Genomic DNA, 20,459 nt, shown 5'->3' on the forward strand with positions numbered 1-20,459 from the left:
GTGAAGATACCAAACATTTGCACCCCAAATTACCGTCACTGCAGATATGTGTTTCACTGTTCCAAGATGCTGAGTAACCTCCTGCAACTCTTCCAGCTTTGAAAGCTCTGCTACCATCCCGTACACAGCTTTCACACGGCTGTAGGCAACACCAGCTTCTGTCTTGCGATCTGGGCATCGTTTCTTCAAGTTACCTGACTTGTCCTTCATATCTTCTAGGAGTGCTTTCAACTCGCTAAACCACTCCTTAAATAGGAAATGAAAACACATTTCACACAATGCACAACGTTATAAAAATATTCTGAAAGACCACATGCGTTATTCTACCTTTACGCTTAACATTAAGTCTGTTATGTCTTGGGTTCATACACACATGGAACTTCCGCGCCCATTTTACAGACGGGAAATGGAGATCAAGTGGCATGTCAGGCAGCAGGCTAATGGCACAATCATGGATTTAACCTCTAGGCTATGGGATTCGGATTTTGGGAATGCAGGTTACTTATTCCCACAACACTGGAAGCTGCTAGTATGGAAACACGCACAGAAATATAGAAACACTAGTGGAACTTACGATGTCCATTTTTGCTACCTACTTCTTTAGAAAGAAACTCTACATCTGCTTCATATGGGCTGGTTTCAGCAGTCTTGGAGATCTCCACAACCACAGCTGTACAGGCTCTCATAGCAGAAGTCGGCAGCACAGCTTCCTCGCCCAGCAAGGCATTTAACAAGCTGCTTTTACCTGCGCCCGTGTTTCCTACCACAGCAATATATGTCTTTGGCATTTTTGCATTTTTCTGCAACTTGTCAATCTGTTCTCTGTTTTAAGAGAAAAACAAAAAACATGAAGAAGTGATCTGGCAGCATTTGGTCAACTCTACACTTACAAAGACTTCCATAAACTGTATACTTCGGTGCACATTTTAATCTATACCAGTGACAGATGCAAACCTTGCACAACCCTCCAAAACTCACCAAGAAACATAAGCAAGAAGTCAGTAGGTGCAATGGGTATACTTCCTCTTAATGGAGTCCTTAAAGGCATCACTACCATCCCCATGAACATGTCATTTGACATACAACAATACTTCAAAACTAGCACAGCTATGTTAAAAGCACCTGCATTTCCCAGGAGAAAGGAAATAAACTGCTTTGGCACAAGTCTCCCATCCACAGGGACAAGAGCCTCCCCAAGTCAGATGAGAGTAACTGTCCAATTGAAATTCATCCTAACAGGAGTAGCTAACGTCAAGACATGTGGACTGGATCTTTGCAGCTGCCTGCAGAAGAAGAGAGACTCCTTACTTGCTTCATAAGCATTCGAAAATCATGTATTTTTGTGTGAGGTGCAGAATTTGGAGGCTGACATTGTAAGGAAGACTTATGTACAAAAAAAGGAGGACCAAAGAAGAGACCAACTGCGAAAACAAGATGTGTGTATCCCTGAATTAACTTACATCAGTAGGATCACCAGGTCTCTAGGTCACTATTTACTAGAGACAGCCTTTAGTTCACAGGAGCACTGACCCTTCAGTCAAATAAAGAGAGCATAGGAGCAGTTCTCTCAGACAGTGCTCTGGCTGTACTCGCAACCCTCTCCCCAGCAGGCACATTTTAAGATTATTCTACAGGGTGGACCACTGCCTCCAAGGAGAGCAGGGAGCAGCAGCAAAGAGCAACATCAGAGAAGTGTGAGGCAGCATCTGCTATACAGAATTCAACTTCAGATGCCTGCAAGAACTGAGTGCTCTCCCAAAGCACAAGTACTTTGCTATCATTAGGTATGGTTTACACACAGGAGACAGAGGCACTAACAGATCTATTTACCTACGATCGCCACGGAGTCAGGATCCCAGACTGTCGGCTCTGACCACTGACAGCTGGCCCCCGATGCCACCAGCACCAATACAAGTCAGCAGCACTTACCTCCATTCCTCCATGTGCTCTCCATCGATGCCTTCCACAGCATGGAGAACCTGAGAAATATCTCTGAGCACAGCCTGACATCGCTGCAACTGGAACTCAATGTCTCCCTCTGATAGAGCCCAGTCTCTCCAGCTCTCACTCTCCGCTCTGTCACTGAAACTTGCTTTTAGATTGGAGCTCTCTCCTCCAGAGAGGTTTCCTGAGTTCCTAGAAGCAGACGAAAGGTCATAAGCCTTTGTACTCTCTACCGACACGGACAGGAGGTTTTGCATACGATCATCGGGATCCTTGGAGTCACAGGCATCTTCCAGTTTTGGAGACGACACGCAACCCAGAGTCGTAGGGCTATACTTCAGAGCCTCAGACTTCTTCGGAAGGAGAATCTCATCTTCAGTTTGCATATCTGCTGAGTCCAATTTAGTATGCAGCTGAAATGAAGTAGTTAACGAGCAGGTTGAAACCTCTGCAGCATCAGAGGCATATAAAGTTGGGGCTAAAGCAGAGTGAACGAAGAGACGTTCCTTGGAGTCCATGCCGAGAGGATTAAATGCATCCAGAAGTGCTGGAGGTTGTAAAGGATATGGCACATTTTCTTCTTTGAAGGATGAAATAGGAAAATGAGCAGGAGGCAGACTGTCTGAAACCGCCCTTGGGAAGTCTTTGTCCCCTGATGTGCAGAAGTTGCTTGCAAGGATTTTTTGATTACCTAAATCATTAACGGTCTGCAAATCAGAGGAGTCTCCTGCTTCCACTGGAGCGCATGGTCTGGGAGTAACTCTTCCATCTGGGCAGTCACAGACACTAGTTTCCTGATCCTGTTTTTGCTGTCTTGCCTTAGCATCCCTGCCCTGGTCATCTTTGTAAGGGCCTTCCCATGGATCACCTCCTCCTCCAACACTGTGCGCCACCTCAGTAGAATTACAGTTCTCAGGAGACAGAACAGAGGAAGACAGATCCTCCTGCGTGCTAAGACAAGAGCTCTGAAAAGATTTTGCTTTATTATCCACAACACCCGCAGAAGGGCTGCTCATGGGGGAAGCAGAAGAAAGGATGGACGAATGTGTATTCTTCATCTTCTTCAGAGGCAAACGCTGCTTCATTCTAGGTCCGAGTGGAGTCTGGGGAAAGGCTTGTTCAGCAGGGCTCGTCTGAGACGACGCACACGGTGCAGGAGAGAAGGGAGAGCTAGCTCTTTCGTGGCTCAATTCCTCATTTTCAGGTTCTGAAGGACACGCAGTGCTGGCCAGACACGTTTCCGAAGGAGGGAAAATGCCTCTTCTATTACCATCACTGTGTTCTTTGGTAGACAGCCTTCTTTCTAAACATACTTGGGAACCAGTGTTTGCTGTAACATCAGATGCAGCCAGTCCTTCCGCCCACAAGTCAGAGCCCCACGTCAGGGGGACACCATGTCTCGAATCTGTCTGTTTGAAAGGCGGAGGAGGAGAGGGAGAAGGAACCGAGTCTTCTCTGTTAGACATTTCATTACTCGGAGGTGATCTTTCACAGGGGTGCAATATTGATGCATCTGTTTCGTACCTGAAGCCTTCATCACCATCTTCTGGCTTTGGCTGCTGTACCATGTTTGTCATACTTGGTTCATTTTCTCTGGAAGTTACATCATGATACGAAGTCATATTTGCATCTCCATCTGTCCAGCACTCCGTCGTGGCTTCTGGGGAGCAAACAGCAGAACCTGACAGGGTTCGAGTCTCAGAGGCTTCGCAATTGTCGCAACAAGCCCTTTCACAGACCTCACCAGTGCTCATGTCAGTCAAAGCGGCATCACCGATTTCTTGATGAGTCTGGCAGAACTTCTCCTCAGTGGAGGTATTGGAGAGGTCGGAGAACACAAAACTCAGACTTTTGGTGCTCTGCACGGAGTACTCAGAGGGAGACACCAAGGAAGATTCAGAAGCACATTTATTATCTAATGCTGAACAGAGATTACTCTGAAACTGCTCTTCATCAGACACAGAGTCAGCACTCGGACTGGCCGGGGCCTCACTCGCATCCTTTTCCATCACATCACTCGGTGAAGCTGGTGAGCTGGCAGCAGGCTCCGTGCACACGAACTGACGGGCACTGGAGCAACCCGTCCACCCGGATGCGCACGCAGCAGACTGACACCCGCCCGCCTGGGACACGGGCTCTGGCAGGGCAGACGAACAGCTGTCTCTTCTTTCTAAGCTTCCACTGATGCCTAACGCACTTACAGCACTGCCACTGGGGTGTCCTGCTACCTCATCCTCACGGGGTGGCAGAAACGTTTCCGTTACATCTGCATTAACTAGATTATCACAGTCACTTGCATTTTTAAAAAAATCTCTCACTAACTGGGCAACATAACTTTGATTGTTTTCCTTCTCGGTTTCCTCAAATGTTTGAGCAGTGGGATATTTTTTGAAGAACTGCCTAACAATATCACGAACAGAAGTGGCGTGATGCTCCTGCAAGCCACGGGTAGCAGGAGGGATGGCTATAGTCACACCTGGCAGGGCACACACAGACTCCGGCACTGACAGGGATCCCAGAGGGCAATGTCTCTTCTGAGAAAACTGTTCATCTTCAGAATCTGATGCCCCAAAACATTCATTTCCAGTGACTTGTCTTTTTAATTTCCTGGAAGAGCTCTCTCTCTTTGACTCTTTATTTTGAGCATTTGTATCCTCCTCTTCACAACAATCCATTCTGTTTGCAAAGCGAGACTCCAAAATACTCAGCTCTTCACGGCTGCTTTCAGGCTGGCATATCTTTGTTTGAGCTTTCATGGGTTCCGTTTCTTGGCTCTCTTCCTGCAGAAGTAATGGCTTACCTATTTGTGTTTCCCAGTCAGACTCATTTTTTTCTGGACAGAGCTCAGTCTTTATTTCACTGACTGGAGAATCTTTAACAGTTCTCATGACTTCAGAGGGAACAGTAGGAACCTCACTGTCTTGTTCTTGAACATGGTCACCAAGCAGAACAATCTCAGCCTGTCGACCCTCCTCTAATTCTTTTCCAGTTTGGAAAGGGTTAGAATCAGTGTTTCCTTCCAGTTCACTGGAACAAGCTTCGCAGCTCGCAGCTTCCACCTCCTCCGGCACACCGGGAAATCCCACGGAATTAAAAGCACGGTATAAACTCACGCTCTCACATTCTTCAGTTGTTGGGGTCTCCTTTTCTCCTCCCAGAGGTGTGTCTTTTACTAAAAGCATGATTTTCTCATCTGCTGCAATACCTGTGCTATGACAGTCAGATGCAGTCATTTTAACTTCAGCGAGATCACGTTCTGTACCAAAATGAGGACAACTCACTTGCTCCAGACACACATCCACTGACTTTTCTATTCTTGCAGTTGATCTGATAGCAGCAGTTTCTGTCACTTTGTCAGGTTCGCTTTCCGTTCTGTTACAGTGCAGCTCACTACACAAAACAACGCTGCCAGAACCACCGTCTGCATCCCGGGTGACAATATCCCCTTCCTTCCAGACGTCAGTCTCTGAAATGCAGTTCACTGGGAACATCTTTGCTCTTATACCATTATTTTCTCCTTTTTCAGCTTCCAAGTCTTGAATGCATAAATGAGACTCCCGTCTACTGCAGAACTCGGCCACATCAGTAGGGTCCCTTTCGATTTCCTTCAGATCTTCAGTTCTATTTTCTCTAGAAGATTCAAACTTTTCAATTACAGTATTGCACATCCCTGCTGAAAAATCCTCTTGGCCCATGCTACATGGCTTTACACCTATTTGAGGAGCTTGTGGTTTGATTCCACAACCATCCTGGCAAATAGCACTACCATTACTTCCTTCCCAATTAGTTGTTGTCAAACCTTCACCGTTCATATTTTCTCTGTCTACCTCATCCAAAACAGCATCTTCCACACCACTGCCTTCTGGATAAAGAGATGGTTTCGTACAGTCTTCTTTGGATTTCAAATCCACATTTCTTCCCAAATTTGGAGGTTCAATGGCACAAGAATCAGATTCCTGCTGGTCTTCAAGCTCAACTGATTGCTCCTGTAATTCTGAGCAGACAGAGCTAACAGGAGACTTCCAGTCACAATCCTGGGAACTACTCTGTTTCCTCTCATCAGGCTCACTAAAATCTGCAGGTTCCTCACTTCCCTTTTCCACTACCGATTTATCACACTGTTCATGATGTGCTGGTTCAGATCCTTCTTCACCACCATCTCCTTCTTCACTCTCAGAGCAGAGCTGGACCAAGGAGCAGGCATGTGCATGCTGCAGACCACTTCCTACTCCCCTTTCGTCCACAGGGCGAGAGGGCTCTGTGTGCAAAGAGGAACAACCGTCACCCTCACACCATCTGGGTGAGCCTACGGGCACAAGGCTGGAGGGAAAGGAAACCAAGTCAGAGGAGCAGCAGTCTGTAATCTGCTCTGGCCTCTCTGCAAGTGCAGCTGTAGTACTGCCAAAATTGCGAAGTGCCTGTTGAACAGCTGCATTTCCCCAGTCCCTAGCTAAGTCTTCATTTTCTTGGTCATTCTGTTGCTCTGACATACTATCATTTATAGTTGGTCTTGAAGCCCTTCTTTCTCCTGTCATTCTTGTGGTATTTTTGCTTTCAACATCTTCCTTTGTCTCTTGATAAGATTTCCTCTCAATACTGCCTGAGAGATCATCGTGTTTTTCTTCTGACAGCACATCATCCTCTGATGAGCAAGCTGCCCTCTGTTCCTGGCCATCAGCAGCGTTCAGCCTTCGATCACTGCCATTATCAAATGTGGAATCCACAGAACAGACCACAGAGATTTCAAATGCTTTCAGACTTTGGTTGGTGTCCGTGTTTTCTTTTTCAGCAGTATATAAAAGTGACTGATTTTCTTTCAAAGACCCCTCCTTTTCCTCTATGCAGCCATTATCCTGCAGCTGAAGATCATTAGGAATTTCACCACCTAAATTCAGAGATGAATCTGAATTAGTAACTGCTAGCAATTTCTCTCCTGGATTTTCCAAAAATATTCCTTTAATAGGAGAGCACAAGGCTACAGAGATTGTCTCTCTCTCACATGTTTCTAACCCTGAAAACAGCTCTTTCTCTGCTGTTTGTGCAGAGCCTGCAGGGCTCATCTCCATCTCTTCAGAGAACTCTTTCAAGGCACTGTCATTTGCACCATCATGAATGGTTTCAACATGCACATCTACAGTTCTACTTGAAGGCATGTTTGTGTCCATAGGCACATTAGTTTCATCTTCCTCATAATAATTATGCTTTGTTGATCTATCTTTGTTCCCATCTTCTAAAAGTTTTGCAGATACTGAATTGGTTTTCCTCTTCTTTATGAATCTAGTTTCAGTTCCCACTTCTGTATGAGATACTTCAATGTCATCCACAACAGGAGATATATCCACTTCCATCCCAGCTTCACTGTTATCTTTATCCTCACATTTCCCCTCACCATCCCATGCCAAAATAATGACATTTGTTTCTTCCATTTCTTCTTGAGAAGCACCCACTTGTAAGTGTTTTGTTTTATTAAAATCACTGCCAGCCTCCCTTGGCATCTCCCCTTTAGATAAAGGTGAAATCAGATGAGCAGAGCGAGACTGAACACATTCAGACTCAGTGCAAACGGAGGCATTTGGAGCAGCAGGCACAGAAACAGCTGCCTGGCAGCAGCGTAGCGTGTCGCAGGCGTTGCATCCCCTTAGAGACTCAGGTTGTGCAGGAGCTCCGTGGTTCTCAGTCTCACCCACTGAAGTCCTGACAACGTCACCACCTTCCTCTCCACTGACACCCACTTGAGAAACCACTCTGCCCTGCTGCTCCTGAGCTGTGGCGTTCACTCCCCTTGAGGGCCTGACAAGTGCTCCTGAGTGATATGGCCCTCCTTCCTTCAGGACTGGATGTCCGGATGGGTTTTCAGAGTGCAAACATCCAAAACATGACACATGCTTATAGAGTGAATCACATACTACACCTCCAGAGGAGACTTGGTTTGCAGAAGACAAATGTACAACACTGTCACTGATACATTGCGAAGAAAGATGGGTATCTGGTACTGTAGCATCTACGGTACTTTTTACTACAAGTCTGTCTTCTGCAACATGAGAATCCACTGCTATTTCTTCATCTTCTGAACTGATCACAGCCCGAGTTTCACCATCGGAGATCACCATCTGACTGGCACCAGTATCTACGTTTCCAGCAGCGCAACTTTGCAATAACAGAGCATCAGCATCATCAACCGTGGATTTGACAGGAACCATTTGGCTCTCGTAGAGAGATACTGCTTTCGCTGCATACTTTGCAGGAGTATTTTGTGCATGAGAACAGTCCTGATTTACTGGCTTAATTCCTTCAGTGTCTGCAAACAGGAGGTTCTGATGGAAGGCATTTTGTAAATCAAAAACACGATTATTGCATGTTTCTTCACCACAACCCGTGTTCACTACCATAATGATTTTATCATGGTTAGCTTCAGCTGATTCACAAGGATCTGAAGTAGTTCCAGGCTGCTGCGTTTTTATATTTGGGCTACTATTTATCATTCCTAAGCCCAATTCTCTCTCTGCTAAGGGATAAGTGTCACTTTCTACAATATTACAACTAACTTGTTTTTCCATCTCATTTGGACTAATGCTCTTTTCTTTTAAAGTTGACGTAAGGTCACTTTTGGTCTCAGAGTACAAAAGCTTCATTTCTGGCTCCAGCTGTACACTCGTGTCCTGCACTCTAATGCTTAGAGCCTCAGTGGTTTCAGACAGCAACTCCTCTTCTGCTGCTGCAGTTTTAATACCAGAACGCACTGGGTTTTTTTGATTCTCTATTTGTTTTACAGTGGCATGCTGACCTTCAAGACCCCTTGTTCTTTTAATAGGGTCACCATTTTCTGAATTATTTTTTATGTCAGTGACTGATTCTGTTGAGCTGTTAACAGAAGAACATTTTTTTTTCTTTGGATAATATTCATACATTTCTATTTCAGTAAAAAATGTAGTCTCACATGAAGCATCACGTGCACAAACATCAGGTTTATGCCGTTCCTCAGAGGTCTCTCTGTGGTGCTCCACAGGACTTTCCTTTTCTGTTGTCTTCTCCTTGTAACTACTGACTAATGGCACATTATTCGTATCTTCTTTTGTGGCCTCAAGTAGATTCATAACCTGAGTGCCAAGTCCTGAAGTCTCAGCAGTTTCATATCTAACCATTTCATCTGTGCATTCATCAACATCAGTCTCCATCACCACTAACTCACTGTCAGACCCTTCACAACTCTGAAGCACTGACTTGTCAGCTACAGGTTCTAACAACCGAGGAACACGTTGGCCTTGACATCCCGGCTGAGATGAGTCTGAAAGAGCTAACATGCCAACTGAAAGACTAACTAGCTCTCTGCTACACGGGTGACAATCGTCTGCCCTCACAATATCCCTGGGTATCACAGGTTCCTCATTAGGAGAAGCTGCTGAATAAGGTTCCATTTCTACTCCTTCACTGTCCCGTTTTTCTTCCAGAAATAGTTTGTAAGATTCTGGGATGGATCTTGATGCATAGGTCTGGCCTTCACTTTGTTCCATAGGTAGCAAGTCAGGATTTATCAGTTTTGTTTTGCTTGAGACATTTTCCTGAGGCAAAAAGGCTGCCTGTTGAACAGACTCCGCAGTCACTGCTGAATTCCTGCTCATTACCTCATATTCGGGTGAAGCAGAGCGTAAAAGCAGAGGCTCCAATGTAGTGCAACCTTTCAGGGTAGTATCTGATATTGCAGTTGATTTACAGGTTCCTTGCTTTTCAAATCTGGCTGAAGTCACAGTAGTAAAATTTGTAGAGACAGAGGACTTAGCTGAAAATTTTATTGATCCCACAGAACTAAATGGCAAGGACACGGTGACCGTGGAAGCCTCTCTCCCTCCAGAACACATACTAGACTCAGACAGAGCTCCAACATTACGTGGAGTATCTCGGGGTGTCTGTGTTGATGGGGGTTGAGCAGGAAGACTAACGCTTTTCTCAAACACCAAGTTTGAGCTGAATTGAGGAACCTCTGGAGATGTTAACGGGAGTAATGGAATCTGCGACAGAGCAAAAGCAAGCAGAAAACACAGAGACAATGAAATTAGCTGAACAGCAGTTGCACTTACTTTTTTTTTTATTTTTACTCATAATACAAAAACATGTAGCACTGACAACATAGAATCCGACTTCTACTTAATATTTTTGCCATTGTCACCACCATAAATTAGTAAAAGAGAGATTTCACAGTCATGAAAGGCTTATACTGCAGATTTGGCCCAAACTTCAGAGCTGAGAATTCTGTAATTTCTATGCATGCCAACAGCACTAACAATGCTTTTGCCAAGTGCCACCATTAAGGAACTGGAAGCTGGGACTATTACAGGCAGTTCCATGAAACATGAAGTGGAAGATGCTACAAAGCAGACATAAGATGTTCCCGTCCTGCCAGACCACGAGTGGCACCGTGGAGCTACATGGTAGAATTTCTCTTTTCAGACTGTTTCTAAACTGGGAGGCTGTGCACACCTCCCGAAAGCACATCAACGTGCCAAAGACCAGCACTCAAAAGCTCAGAAACACACTGGTTAAGCCTCTCTCTGTTTGCCCTCCTCCTCCAATACAAGCCGGTCTTTAACTACGTGCTTCTATGTTATTTTGCGCAGAGCACACCTGCCCCACACAGTGCACAAAATTGACAATGTTCACTTATTCAGCAGCTCTTCAGCATTTGCTTTCCTTCCTTTCAACATGCAGCCCCCAGGCTTTCTTACTGAACACTCTCAGCTCTGGAGGCAGAGTTCACTTGCCTGTGAGTTCTTCCATGGTACAGATCTTCAAGGCGCAAATTCCAGATTACTAGTTTCCTAACTTGTGCTTGCATTCCAAGCTTCAATAATAGTCTTTTTTTGTTTGTTTGTTTGCAAGTATGAGTGTTACATACAAGTAATGACAATTTTCTTTCAATTATGAATGTAGGTATTGGTGCAGTCTCCAGAACACACAGAAAAGCATTAAAAAAGGTTACTTTTTATACTATTACAGTCAAAATGGAGACCAAAGAATTACTTTCATTCCTCAGTATTGTCTCTATAACATATCTAGATAAGCATAGTTCCTGCTTTCTGGTGTTTTTGATAACATCTCTAGAAAGCACATATTGCAAATCCATAAAAAAAACAATAAAACAGCAGAGTGATCTTAGAAGAGCCAACAAAGAAAGCTAACTGGCAAGTCAGAGCCGCTCTATTTCTATATAAAAAAATTTCGCATACATGTTTACTTTTCTCAGCTGTGGAATGTTTCCCAAATAATGAACTAATCCAGATATCACCAGTGAAAACTAAGCCAAACCCACATACCTGTGGTATGAAATTCCTCATCTCATCACAGGCATTTTGCCACTGGTCAATCCTGCAGCAACAGTGTTCAAACTGAAAGATAAACATGAAGAAGGTAGCTCAAAACCCTCCTCATTCAAATTCAGCATCCAGATTCAACAAGACTGCCTAATTCATAGCAAAAAAGGCGATGTAGAAATAGAGACATTTCAGTTTTTAGGAATAAACAAAATCAAATTTCCAAGCCCTCCAATTTTAAAGTCAATTAAAGTCTTACTTTGTTATCTTTGAAAGTGACTCATTCTTCATATTTATAGCATAAAAAATATGTAAGCATATACAAAGAAATCATGGTATTATTAGATATCCGTTTATAGGTCTCATCAGCATTGTCAATGAGAGCAAGAGGCAACTAAGCTTTGTCAAAGCTAGAAGGTCCTTCTGGGACCCCACAAACCTGAGCCACCAACTGACTTATTTAAAGAGGGAGTGCTGTAGCCAAGCAACATAGTAATATATTGCTGCCAGGAATTTGGGACAGTAACAGCAATATATGGGACCAAGTCTGTGGACTGTGACCTGGTAGTGAGGACAGCATTAATCTCATTTTGCCCAGGAGTCAAGATTTGGCAGTCTCTGCAATACATCAGGAAGAAATAAGACATACCAGAAAGCAGAGCTGTGAGTTTGGCTGACGAACTTGTGTTCCAGGCTTTACATATCTTTCTGTGGGATGCCCAAATATAACAGTATCACCTTTCTGCAAGATAACTTTACCTGTGGATTTAAAAGCATTCCATTATATCTCATAATAAGCAAGTGTTCTTTATCATTCTTTAGAATTTTTTTAGGATTGTTATGACTGAAATTATTAGATTCGGGAAAAAGAAAATACAGACTCCAGAATTACTGTGCCAGCTGACAGCAAGGCGCACCAAGTGTCCCACCTCCAGCAGTGATCAGGATGGGGTTTCTTGGGAAACCGAGTAAGAAAAGATTGCTGTATGTCACCCAACCTGCAGCACTGCACAGGGACCTCCTGATCCACAGGTGGCATCTTCAACATATTGTTCAGACAGCAGTGAACATATCCTCTGTGAATTTGCCTAATTCTTTTCAGAACATGCTTACAAGGTTTTGGCTTTCAGTTTTATGTTCCAAAATTTAATTGTGAAGTCTCCAAAAGAGGTATTTTGTTTGCTATAAAAGTCTAACTTGGTTAAAAAAAAACAACCACCAAAACATCAAACTCCCACTAGACTGCACACAATGAAACTGCATTCTGATAAAAAAGGAACTGGTTACTTCTTTTGACCATGTCCACACTGTTCACGGCTTTGTAGACCTGAAGTACCCTCCCAGTCACCTCTTTTCTAAGCTCTACTCTATCTATTCTTCCTGCTATGACAACCTGTTCTAAATCTCAGATCATTCTTTCTGAACCTTCTTGGCATTTTCCAAGTCCTACTACATTTTTCTGGGCTACAACAACCAGTGTTATTTTCAAGGTATGGGGACCTTTTCTGAAGAAATCCCCAATAAATTGTGGAACATATACTTGAAGGCCAAGAGATCTTGAGCATCATGAGATTCTCCTCATAGAGTGAGACAAAGGTAGTTCAAAACTACGTTCAATAATTTTGTATGAATACAACCTTTGTCATCTCACTAATCAGCTGCCTCTCCAGCTTACTTATTAATGTGTTAAGCAACACAGTCTCCAGCAGGACTGCATAGGCAGCCCTCTCTGAATCAAGAGAAAAAACAACTTCTTACCCTCAGTGTTCCACCTTTTGCCTGGTTTTAAGGTGCTCCATCTTTTGGCTGGTTTTAGGACATAAGAGGAGTTCTCTCTCATGCCAGTATGAAGGTAATGACTTATATATATGTGATCAATTCAGCCTAAAAAGATGCACAGGACTGCAGCTCTTTGCATGCCTCCCCTCCACACTCACCACCAATTTTGATGTCATTAACATAAACGCCTGTCAGGCTGGAATCCACGAGCTCGTAAGTATCAGCGGTTCGAATCACTCTGGCATGATGTCGCGATATGCAGTCTTTTGTTTCACCTGGAGAGCTAATGTAGTAGTCCACGACATCTTTGTTTCTGCCAAACAGTGTAACGTCCTTATAAAAGCTGTAAGCAAAGATTTAGAAAGACTTTTATAATTGCTTTATTTTTCTTCTACTCTTTATTTTATTAATTTCCTTGAAAGCTTTGTTCTATAGAGGTAGCCAGTAGATCAATGAGGAGTTGAAGACAAAAATACCTCATCATGGTATCAGCATGGTGCAACTGAATTTCTGAGATCTATCAATTAAATTACAGCTGCTGGAAAGCAGAATCAATAAATCCAAGTCTCAAAACCAAGCACGGAGCAAAACAAATTCAGTGTATTAGCAGCTATGCTAAAGGTAAAACACAGCTGACACCGTCACAAGCAAATGGTGATCACCAACACCCAACTTCAAACAAATTAAATGGGTCCAAACTTTTGGTGGGAAAGGGAAAAGGAGACACAGTAATCATGAACAGAGTACTGTGAGCACACTGCTATAATTAATATTAACATCATCAGATGCTAATGATCTGAAGGAATAGACAGATGATACATTACATTCCAGTATTCAAAGAGGGACTGAACACCTCTCAAACAAAAAATTAAGCACAACAAATAACTAATCGGAAATCTTGACTGAAGGAGGAAAACTATTCATACAGTATCAGCTCAAGTTTGTTTATATCTCTAGGAAAAATATTTAAAAGAATGAGAATGTCAAGACAGTTCTATTAGAAAATAAAAAAGTAAAGAAAAAAAAAAGCAAGAAATGCCAAAACTACAATTGTGAGCTATCCAACAGCCAGCAAGTCGGTAGCAAAAGCAAGTCTTTGGTCTTTGAGGTGCAATCCATACTGCACATTGAAATAATTTGCACTGACTGAAACAAATCAAATCCAGGTGCTGCTGAAACTAAAACCCCTTCCACAGACAAACTACGTAGTAAAAAAGAGCAATGAGATATTTAACTTGATAACAGAAGAGTAGGGAAGAGAACTGCAAAATCTTCAGAGCTGGGGGAGCACTTCTGGCAGACTGGTACTGGCCTGGAGTGAACTGGTTCTCTGAGAGGGCAAGTTTCTGTCCCTCAGGGAAGGAGACCCTGGAATGCCAGTCTGCTGCTCTGGCAGGACACGTGCCTCACTGGAGCCCAGCTCTTAAAAACTGCTAATTTAGTTCTCTCTGGAAGACCACTCTACGCTTCAAGGCCTCAAGACAAACCAGATGCAAGACACAAACTGCAGATGCACAATTCATCCAAATCCAAATTAATATCTGTCATAATTTGTGAGCACCAATACAGAAAATTCCATCTTAAACCAAACGCTGTGCATTTTTCACACCACAGGGAGTGCCGATCTACTACCATTCTCTTCCCCAAAACATTACAGGACCGCAGCACGTTGCGGTGCGAAGGGATGTGCTCCATACCCACTCACCAGCAGACTGGGTAACTACTGCGTAGCGAGCTCACACAAAAGCGACCTGAACGTACAGCGCAGGCAAGTCCAAGCCTGGAGCGGCTGCACAATCAGACACAAACCAAGAAACACAAACCCCAGCACGCAGCGTTCATTCCTAAGCACAGCAGTCCGACGCTTGTTTCGCAGGGTACTCACTGAATAAGATCAGCAACACCAGCGACCGTGGGTTTGCATCCGATCCTCCGCAAGTGACAACGATTGAGATCCTCGTTTTGTCTCTGATGTATTGATGCCATTTTGGTGAATTCACCTTACACCTGGAGCGAAAGTCTAAAAATAAGGCAAAAAGACATGTAAGCTTCAGACTGTCTGCAGAAACAGTGCCACTTGGTTTGCTAACCTTCAACACATGCAAACGAGGAGCATCAAACATCAACACAATCTGGATTGAAGGAACAGTCCCAGGCTGAGGTAGCAGAACAGAAGGATGTGTCAACCAAAAGAAGTGAGGACAAAGTTAGGTCTCTGGTGTCTGTTCCCAGACTTCTTCAGAATCAATAAACTTCATTATTTACAAGTATCAGACCAGAAGGATATCAAAATGCTTTCTGAATTCTGTGAAGTATTTTGTCTCCTAAACACAGCTGACTTCAGCTGCAGCGTAACAGGCTCTGCATGAAGAATTACCATACAGCCTCTTAGGACTGGAAAACTAGTTTAGTGGAGTACATAGCAAGTGCTAAAGAAACTCTCGTTCCTCAAATGGGAGAAGAAAAGCCAGTTACAGTCTCTGCTGGATGGGAAGTCAGAAGATAATGACAACTGTGAGTGGGCTTCACCATGTGCAACTCTCTGCTGTGCAAGCTGGACCACCTAAACAGAAAAGGAGAGGCTGGATTCAATTGCTTAACCTTAGGGGCCTAGTGCCACATCTGCCAAGCTTTCTTCTGGCTAATATAGAGGCCCCCAGACATCTGTAACATCTGCCTAGGGCCAGCAGACATGACACAGAGAGCTCTGCCCTTCTGGAGCATCTGCTGGAGGCCAGGAAGGAGAGGAGACCCTAAAACACCTCGGATGGCACTACATCCCCATGTGTAGGCAACCAAGTTCCTCGCTGAATACCCAGCAGCATTACAAAGTCATCTGACAGGCTTGCCTGCCCTCATTGCTAATAGTGCACTAGTTAGGATGAACGCCACCGACATCAGAAATGCCACCACCTCAACATCCTTATTACAGAATTTCTGGCAAACGGCAAACTTTTCCCACGGGGAATTTTAGTGCAGGGACTGGCTGAAAATCTGAAGACTCTAAGGCCACCACAGCATTGTCAAGGAACGCTCAGCCTGGCACCCGCTGTTCATGCCGAAATCCAGGAATAGGCAGCAACGCAGCATCGCGGCAGCTGTTCCACCGAACAAGAGGGCCTGGATGCATTTGTTTTCTGGGCACCAGCATCTGATAAATGACATCATCACATGGAATTTCTGACGTCATGAGCATCAAAATTACCAGAACCAATCATGTTCTGAACTTTGGTCATCTGTGAGTTAGCAATGGGACACGGCAGGCTGCTCAGTAGCCACAGCACAGAAAGCAAACCAAACTTACAGAAAGTTAAGCGTTGCATTACTCAGTACGACAGGCCTCAAGAAACCAGAAACCAGTCCTGAAGCCGCCACAGTTCAAAAAAGACAAGAGACCGAGAACCATGGGAAAATTCGAGGTATGCATCGCACAACACAGGGGCAGAGGTCCTTGGCTTTGCAAAAAACAGACATCAGGTCTGCGTCCATTCATCGCCATCAAGCCAACCTTCTTTTAACCAAAAGCTAGGAATGTTACTCAACACAGCAGCACAGGAAACACCAGCAGGAAAGGTAAGAGTTTCAGTAAGCCTCAAAACAGGCAAACGCCAAGTTTTATTTCAAAGACTTAAAAACCAAACTATAGCCCCAACAGCAGAGCTGTTCTTTCACTCAGAAGTGAAGATAGTCACATAATACTTAGCAATCAAAAAGTAAAATCCAGATTTTAGTCCACCACTCAGGTCTGTCAGAACCATAAAAACAACTCATGACATGTTCTTCCTGATTAAACCTAGTATTTGAGATATTCTCTGGAGATGCTTTCTATCCAAAAAACACATTCCAGAATGGGCATCAATTTGTAATTCTTATCACTATGACACAGAACAAGAAAAACCTTCAGCAGAAGCATCTTCACCAGCAATGGTAGAGGAATCCTCTCCCAAACTGAACTTGTCGATACCAAAGTCCGTTAACAGCAAACATCTACGAGAAGAGTAGAAACACGAACAAAGGCTACAGAACAGCTCAGCAACTGTTCTTGCTTTTTCAAAATAACACAGCTGTGTGGATCCAGGCAAGCAATGCTTCCAGAGGAACAACCAACAGACTGACCAGGCTTTCAAGCCCCCCAGAAGGCCATGCAATATCTCTAGGGTGTACATCGTGAAATCGTAATGGGAAAAGAGGTGGCTGAAGGCTTTACGTAACAGGGCTCCCTGCTTGTAGCCTTCGGAGGCTCAGTCCTGCAGACTTCAGGACCGCTGCTCCCGTGATGTGAACAGTCAGGAGAGCAAATCCTGGGAGCTACGTCGCACCGGGCTACGGACAGAGCAGAAACTGGGCACGAGTCTAGGTCTCTCATTTTTGCTTTAGTATTCTCGGTATCTATGCAATTTCACCTCACCTCCCATCCATAATCATAACTACACACGAAAAGCAGAAGTCATTCTAGCAAAGCAGTTGGAAAGTGAACGAGGACCACTCGATGGGTGTGAAACAGCAGAGATTATGATTTAACACCTTTGGGTTTCCGGCTCACGCCAACTCTCCGACTGAGGTTCACAGACAGAAGGAAAGGCACAAAGCAGTGTTAAAGCACAGCGCAGAGCTGAGAAAGAAGTCAAAACCAGAGTTATGCTGCTAACACCTCTTCAGAGCAGTCACAGTTCAAGACATACGAAAAGCCAGTGCCAAAATAAGAAACACCAAATCCACAAATAGATTCTGACTTTGCCTTCGAGAAAACTGAGCTGAAATCAGAAGCCACCAACTAGCCACTTGGGGCTCACTCTTCCACACCATCAGCCAAGCCTGAACAACCCCGGCACGTTCTGCTTTAGAGAACACCACCTCTAAAGGCAATTTTTATCTCAATAACGGATAAGTTGACAGTCCACACATGGACCCAGTTCCTCGATTCCCAAGAGCTGGATCAGGGTACGCTTTGCATCCCAAAAGACATCACACATCACCTGATTTCAGGCACTGATTTGCACTGGTGGAGTTTTGCCTCTCAGTCATTGGTTCTTCTCGAGCTTTTCTTCCCCGAACCAAATGGCCTATTAATGAACAGCAATTTTTTCCCCCTCAGGTTTCATCAGGAGGGGGTGAACCTGCGGGATGACTGCTGAGCAGAGCTTTAGGGACAGTAGCACCCATGGCCCCAATGCTCTGTACCGTTCCCTCTTAAAACGCCGAGTCCAAAGGCAGCCATAAGCACAGCAGTTGTGTGTGCTTCTAGCACATCCAAATTAAATACATTATTTTGCTTTACTCAAGAGAAACATAACTGTTTCTATTGCATTTTGGACTTAAAGGAGTGATAGTCTATTCTGTTGGTGACCACTGCAAGTCATCTGTATTCAGCAAATCAGTTAAATGGAGAAGACCTAAAAAAAGCTAAAAAGCACGTGATCCTCCAAGTCTCTGCCTGGCAAGTAAATGGTCTCCTGCATGTTGTACGTTTGACCAGCACACAAGCACTGCTTGAATCATTGCTGGTATTTTGCCAGCTCTCAATAAGCTGCTGCGGATAACTAGGGTGGCAATGGCAATGTTTTCAGATTAAAAAATCGCACATGGTTGCTATAAGTAATGAGTTTTGAGAGCCAAATACAACCTGTCACAAGGTACTACCAAATACAAGTTCGCTGGTCAGCTACAGCAGGAGCATATTTGCCTAACAGAATATGAAACTACTGAACGTGGGGTGGAAGCTTTATCGGAGCAAAATATACTAACCAGGGTGAAACACATGAAACTGAGTCACACTTGGCTGAGGATAGTCTCAGCAATATTTAATTCTATTCAGAGACTTACAGTCAAAATAGAAACAAGCTGAATAAATAGGGAACTTTGGTATTTCAACAACTGCATTTTGAAAAGGGTGCAGGAGGAGGAGAAAACTCCCAGAACATCGCAGCTGCTGTTGTCTCTAAATTCCCTGACCAGAGCTCTCCTTCGCAGCTATCGAAAGGAAATATTGTCACCAACAGGAAATACAAAATATTGTACATCACCAACCCCGCTTTCATTACAGAGTAGCCAACACACAGCTCGTGTCAAGCGCCACAGTGCATACACTTTATTTTAGTATTTCATTACACTCTGAGCCTTTTCAAAAGGGGCCACCTTTCCTGTGACAACAACCCTAGAATATCTCTGTGACATCCTTTTTTTTTTTTTCTTTTTCTTTTTTTAAATTTTCCCCCTCTCTAGCCTGAGCACATATGCTGCCTGCAGCTCTGCGGCAGGCCGACACACCGTCCGAAGGCAGACCAACCCTCGCTTCTGACGAACGGGACGACTCTTCCCTTTGGTGCTCGAAGCATTTCCTAACCCCGGGTGCCACAGGGCCGGGAGGCCCCGCAGTAACATGGGCTGGGAGCTCGTCGTCTTCCTTCCGCCACAAGCTCAGGGCGCTCGGCCTCAAAGTGCTCCGCCGCTGTGCTACCTCTGCTGGGGGGACTGCTGCAGACCTCATGGCTCCAAGCATCAGCCATCATCCCCTAATCACCACCCCGGATTTATCCACAGAGAGCATGCATCCTACTTTTTTATATGCTCCTCGATAACAGCTCGATATACTGGGGACTTGGTGCTACAGCCAAAGACGAAGCCTTGCTACCGAATACCAATGGCACGGCTACCAGCTGGGACTCGTTATTTAAAAGGAAAACGAGAAAAAAGTGCTGGCTAGAGCTATTGCTGCATCTCCTGACTCCACATTATTTCCAACGTTTTACATGACACTTAAAAAATTATCACAGCCGTTTCTTTGCTCAGTAAGAAAGATGGACACCACCAGCTTATAAGGCAGGAAACATTGCAGAAAAAATGTCAATAGTCGACCTGCAAAGTCCTCGTAAGCCCCAAACTTAAACTCTCTCACATCCCACAGCTTCAGTCACTATTTCCCAGCTAAAAAAAAGCAGTCAACTAGGACCAGAAGCCCACTGTCAACACTGCATCAAGTGCTCCACAGTTTCATCAACGAAGCACGCTCCGCATCTACGCACCATCACGTAACAGCTCTATTGCAAGCAAAGCGATTACTGAAACGAAGGTGCGGTACCTAGGGATTTCAGGCTTGCAGCTTACCCACTAGCCTATACATGCATGTAAATACATTCCCTCAGGGCAGACAAAGTTTCTGCTGGCAAAAGAACACTTTTCGGCAACAGGGCTTATTTGACGAACCTGAAAAACATGCTCTTGGCAGTCGCGCTCTGAGGCTGATCACAATTGCACTGACGCAGGAACTTCCGCTGGTGGAGAAACGTCCTGAAAAACAATCACACCCCACCTCAATTTTCTCTTCCAGCCAAAGCTTTCATGAAAATGCAACCTTAAGTTTCAATATAAGCTTTAGCTATAAAAGAAACCAGCCACACATTCCACTCCTGTTCCTCACTGCAGTCCACTCCC

The 20,459-nt window shown here is 44.3% G+C and overlaps 1 protein-coding gene across 7 annotated transcripts in view; it reads right to left on the reverse strand.

Annotated features, from left to right (window-relative positions):
* Positions 1-20,459, reverse strand: part of LOC112991949 (uncharacterized) — a 51,457-nt gene that overhangs the window by 25,573 nt on the left and 5,425 nt on the right. For 5 of the 7 annotated variants that reach the window (XR_010388074.1, XM_064507984.1, XM_064507980.1 and 2 more), the window contains exons 2-8: positions 14,914-15,048; positions 13,187-13,371; positions 11,899-12,008; positions 11,253-11,324; positions 1,930-9,950; positions 597-822; positions 34-246 (exon numbers count right to left, since the gene is read on the reverse strand). Coding sequence is in view for 6 of the 7 variants with exons in the window: in XM_064507984.1 (XP_064364054.1) it covers positions 34-246; positions 597-822; positions 1,930-9,950; positions 11,253-11,324; positions 11,899-12,008; positions 13,187-13,371; positions 14,914-15,014 (8,928 nt within the window). In the remaining variant the exon portion in view is untranslated. Of the gene's footprint in view, positions 1-33; positions 247-596; positions 823-1,929; positions 9,951-11,252; positions 11,325-11,898; positions 12,009-13,186; positions 13,372-14,913; positions 15,049-20,231; positions 20,316-20,459 lie in introns of all 7 variants that reach the window. The other 2 variants (XM_064507982.1, XM_064507981.1) reach the window with 1 other exon arrangement.

This window comes from Dromaius novaehollandiae, chromosome 2, assembly GCF_036370855.1.
Source record: "Dromaius novaehollandiae isolate bDroNov1 chromosome 2, bDroNov1.hap1, whole genome shotgun sequence".
NCBI lineage: Eukaryota > Metazoa > Chordata > Aves > Casuariiformes > Dromaiidae > Dromaius > Dromaius novaehollandiae.